Source organism: Gekko japonicus, unplaced genomic scaffold (assembly GCF_001447785.1).
Source record: "Gekko japonicus isolate JY-2015 unplaced genomic scaffold, Gekko_japonicus_V1.1 scaffold3442, whole genome shotgun sequence".
NCBI classification, from domain to species: domain Eukaryota; kingdom Metazoa; phylum Chordata; class Lepidosauria; order Squamata; family Gekkonidae; genus Gekko; species Gekko japonicus.
Genome location: NW_015175471.1, coordinates 132,887 through 136,930, shown reverse-complemented (window position 1 = coordinate 136,930; position 4,044 = coordinate 132,887). Strand labels below are relative to the sequence as shown.

Sequence of the window (4,044 nt, the reverse complement as noted above, 5' to 3'; positions counted from 1 at the left end):
TTCAGCAGTTGGTTCCCTTCCTCGACCACAGTGACCTGGCTACAGTGATCCATGAGACGGTCACCTCAAGGCTGGACTACTGTAACGCTCTCTACATGGGGCTGCCTTTGTCGCAGATCCGGAAGCTGCAGCTAGTGCAGAATGCAGTGGCCAAGCTGTTGTTGGGTCTCCCCACGTGGGAGCACATCCAGCCTGGGCTGAAAGTGCTGCACTGGCTGCCAGTAGCGTACTGAATCCATTTCAAAGTGCTGGTTCTTACCTTTAAAGCCCTACATGGCCAGGGTCCAACCTACCTGAGGGACAGCCTTTCCCCACATATACCCCCAAGAGCACTTCGGTCGGGGACACAACATCGCCTGGTGATTCCAGGCCCCCGGGAGGCAAAGCTTGCTGCAACCAGGGCCAGATCCTTTTCAGTGGCGGCCCCCACCTGGTGGAACGAACTCCCAGAGGAGATCAGGGCCCTGCGGGACCTTATGCAGTTCCGCAGGGCCTGCAAGACGGAGCTCTTCCACCAGGCTTTTATATAGGGGCCGCCACGACCACCACTACCAGTACTACCACTATCAGTGGTGGAGAAAACAACGGGGTTAGGGGCGGTCCCCAGAAGAACTGCCACAATTTTGCATGGCACTGATACTGCTGGACTGGCTTTGGACCATCGACAGGACAATATCACCCTAATGAAATTACTGATACCGTCTTCGGAGACCATCTTGTTTGTATGGAGCACTTTATTCTGATTTTGTTGTGATTTAATGGTTTTACTGTTTTATACTGTTTTTATGTATGGGCCTGTGCCCTCTTGTAAGCCGCCCTGAGCCCGTTCGCGGGGAGGGTGGGGTAAAAATGTTAATAATAAATAAATAAAGGGTGTTTTGTATAGTAGGGGTGAGGGGGGCTTGGACCAACAATACCCTAAAAATATTCAAGTGCCAGTACAAGACTATAACCTTTGACTCCTTTCTTTCATCCTCAGTTGACTTTTACATGTGCATCTCTAAACATTCTTGCAGCTTGATCAAATGTATGCACGCCCACTGATTTCAGGATATGTTATCCTCAGAAGGGTATGCACACAGTTGAATGGAACACTTTCCATAATACCAAAATGTTTCTTTTAAGAATATTTTAACGCATTTTTGACCCAGTAGATGATACTGGACTAGGCAGACTGGTGGTCTGATGCAATATGTAGCAACCTTAAGTGATCAGTTTCAGATGGATAGCTGTTGGTAGTCTCTAGCAGCAAAATAAAATAGGTTTCCAGTTCCGACAAGACAGAGGTGGTCTAGATTAGTAGAACGGTTGTCTGGGGACTTGATCTCCCCTGTGTTGAATAGGATTACACTCCCCCTGAAAAGCCAGGTTCACAACATGGGAATGCTGCTTGACACAGTGGTCACCTTAGAAAATCAGGTGGCTGCTTGTGGTTTTGCCCACCTTTGGCTGGCATGCCAGCTCTGTCCAGTCCTGGCTCAGCCTGATCTAGCCACACTGATCCATGCCTTAGTTATATCTAGACTGGACTGCTACAATACTCCCTACTTGGGACTACACTTGAGGAGTGTTCAGAGGTTACAGCTAGTGTGGAATGCTGTGGCTAGACTGTTGGTCAGGGCCAGTTAATTAATTTATTTATTTATTACTTTCTATTTATATCCCACCTTGCCAGAGCAAGCTGGCTCAAGGCGGCATACAAGTTAAAATACAATAAAAACAATAAAATACAATAAAATTCACATGAACAATAATTTACGGCAAGTGCTATAAGATGGTCCAATGTAGGAAGACCAGTATCCAAGGTTGTAACATGAGGGCCGTGTCATGTTTAGTTTCCGATAGCTCATTCGTCAGTGGCAGCTCCTAATTGAAGGCCTGGTGGAAGAGCTCCATTTTACAGGCCCTGCGGAACTATAAAAGGTCCAGCAGGGCCCTGATATCTTCCGGGAGCTTGTTCCACCAGTGTGGAGCCGCCACTGAGAAGGCCCTAGCTCTGGTGATGGCCAATCTGGCGTCTTTCAGACCAGGGAGAGTCAGGCGATTTTGCAACCCTGACCTTAGTGCTCTCTGGGGGACATATGGGGAAAGGCAGTCCTTCAGGGAAGCAGGAACATGTGACCCAAATCTAAGAGCAATTATACTGGTTTCCAATCCACTCCCAAGCCAATTTGAGGTGTTGGTTTCGATCTTTAAAGCTATATATGACTTTAGACCAGGGTATCTGAAGGACTCTCTTTTCCCATACATTCCTGCCTGGGAATTAAGATCACAGGGAGAAGCCCTCCTGGCTGCCCCCTCAATCAAAGAAGCTTGTCTGGTGAGTACACAAGAGAGGTCCTTCTCAGTGGAGACGCACGGTTATGGAACAATCTCTTCAAGGAGGTGTGCCTGGCTCCTCACTCTCTAGGAGGGAGCTGAAGATAGTTTTATTTATGATGGCATTTGATTAGTTTTTCTGTTTGGGCAGTTTTTATGGGGTTTTTTACTAGTGGTTTCATGAATTTTATTGTATTTTATTGTTTACAGTGTTAGCTGCCTTGAGTTCCTATAAGGTAGAAGCTAATAAATGTTTTAAGTAAATATGTTATAGGCTAGAGGAGGGTGTATGTTTAAACCTTTTCCTCCTTTTTACATGTAAGGTAGATGGGGACAGTTTAGAAAAATGAGTATCTTATTAGTTAGTGGTCTCATTGAAAGACATGAAGCAGCAATTCCACTGATACAGAATGACTACATAACAAATGGTATGTTTATCCTTGTTTGCTTTAACAGCTTTTTGAATGTGCTGCTATCTGACCTTATTTTAATTCAGTTCTTACCTGGTTTAATGGTGATACATATTAGTTTCTTATTATCCCTCTTGCTTGTTGTGCATACAACGGGAAGGTGGGGCATAAATAGTTTAGATAGGTATCATTAATAGATGATGATGTATGTCATCAACTGAACTTGCATATTCAGTACTTAATTATCTACATTCAGTTTCTGTGCCTTCAGGCTCTGTCCAGTTACCTTTGGGAGAGTTGGGTACAAGCAGTATGGGAGTATCCGGCAGCATAATTATTTTCTGCTTGGTAAAAGGGTCTGCAGTCTGTGGTTTCAGATAAAGCCATTAGAGACATCAGCTTGGATCCAGCAGTGTACGAGCAGAAATATAAATGGTAGTTTATTATTATAGTGCCCATAAATTGGTTGTGCAAACAGAAACATGCATGCAGATATAACTGACGTTGGGCAAGTTGCTGACGTGGTATTTTTTCTTGCATTTCTGCTTGAGCAACAGCTGTAGCGCAAGTAGAAATTTTGCATTGGATCCAACCCAATATGTGGAATAGGAAGTTGTGCTGCTTTTAATTTACTCACTTTTTTTAAAATTTCAGGCTGCCAGAAAAAGGAAGGAAGAGAGAGAGAGAGCTCAGAAGCTTTACAAACAAAAGAAAATGGAAACATATAAGATATTAAGTAAAAGGACTAGAAAAGGACAGCCAAATCTAAACTTGCAGGTGGAGCACCTCCTTCAGAAGATTCAGCAGAAACCATGAACATTTATTTTTAAAATGGGTGCTAATAAAAATACTCAGTGTAATTGAAATTATTTATCACTGCCTCTAGGATCAATCAGTCCTCTCAATTTTTTTTTAATATAGATTGCACACAAGAGAAGTGAGTGGCCTGCTCTATCCCCCCCCCCCCCCGGGGAAATGACATAAACAATCTGAAATAATAGATTTATTGTTTTAACTGTTTTTAAATTGCTTATAAAGGTATTTATTGAAATGTATATTTCAAAATGCTGTTCACCGCCCTGAGCCTTCGGCATGGGGGAGGGTGGTCTTAAATAAAGTGCTTGTGGTAGACTAAATAGATGAATTCTTGTAATGTCCACATTGGCATTATGTTTTTTCACTGAATTTTCTTTCTAATTTAAGCATGCCATTGAAGTAGTGCCAGTTATTCTGGTACCTCAGTTTGGAGGGTATGTTATATGGTCAGAGCCTTATTTAGCATCCATTTTCTAACAAGTTACAGGGTTTTTTTAAT

At 43.2% G+C, this 4,044-nt stretch overlaps 1 protein-coding gene across 1 annotated transcript in view; it reads left to right on the top strand.

The window, feature by feature from the left end:
* Window positions 1-3,705, top strand: part of CCDC59 (coiled-coil domain containing 59) — an 11,527-nt gene extending 7,822 nt beyond the window's left edge. The window contains exon 4 of the mRNA XM_015425953.1: window positions 3,384-3,705. Coding sequence (XP_015281439.1) covers window positions 3,384-3,545 — 162 coding nt within the window. The 3' untranslated portion in view covers window positions 3,546-3,705. The remainder of the gene's footprint in view (window positions 1-3,383) is intronic.
* The last annotated feature ends 339 nt before the right edge of the window (window positions 3,706-4,044 follow it).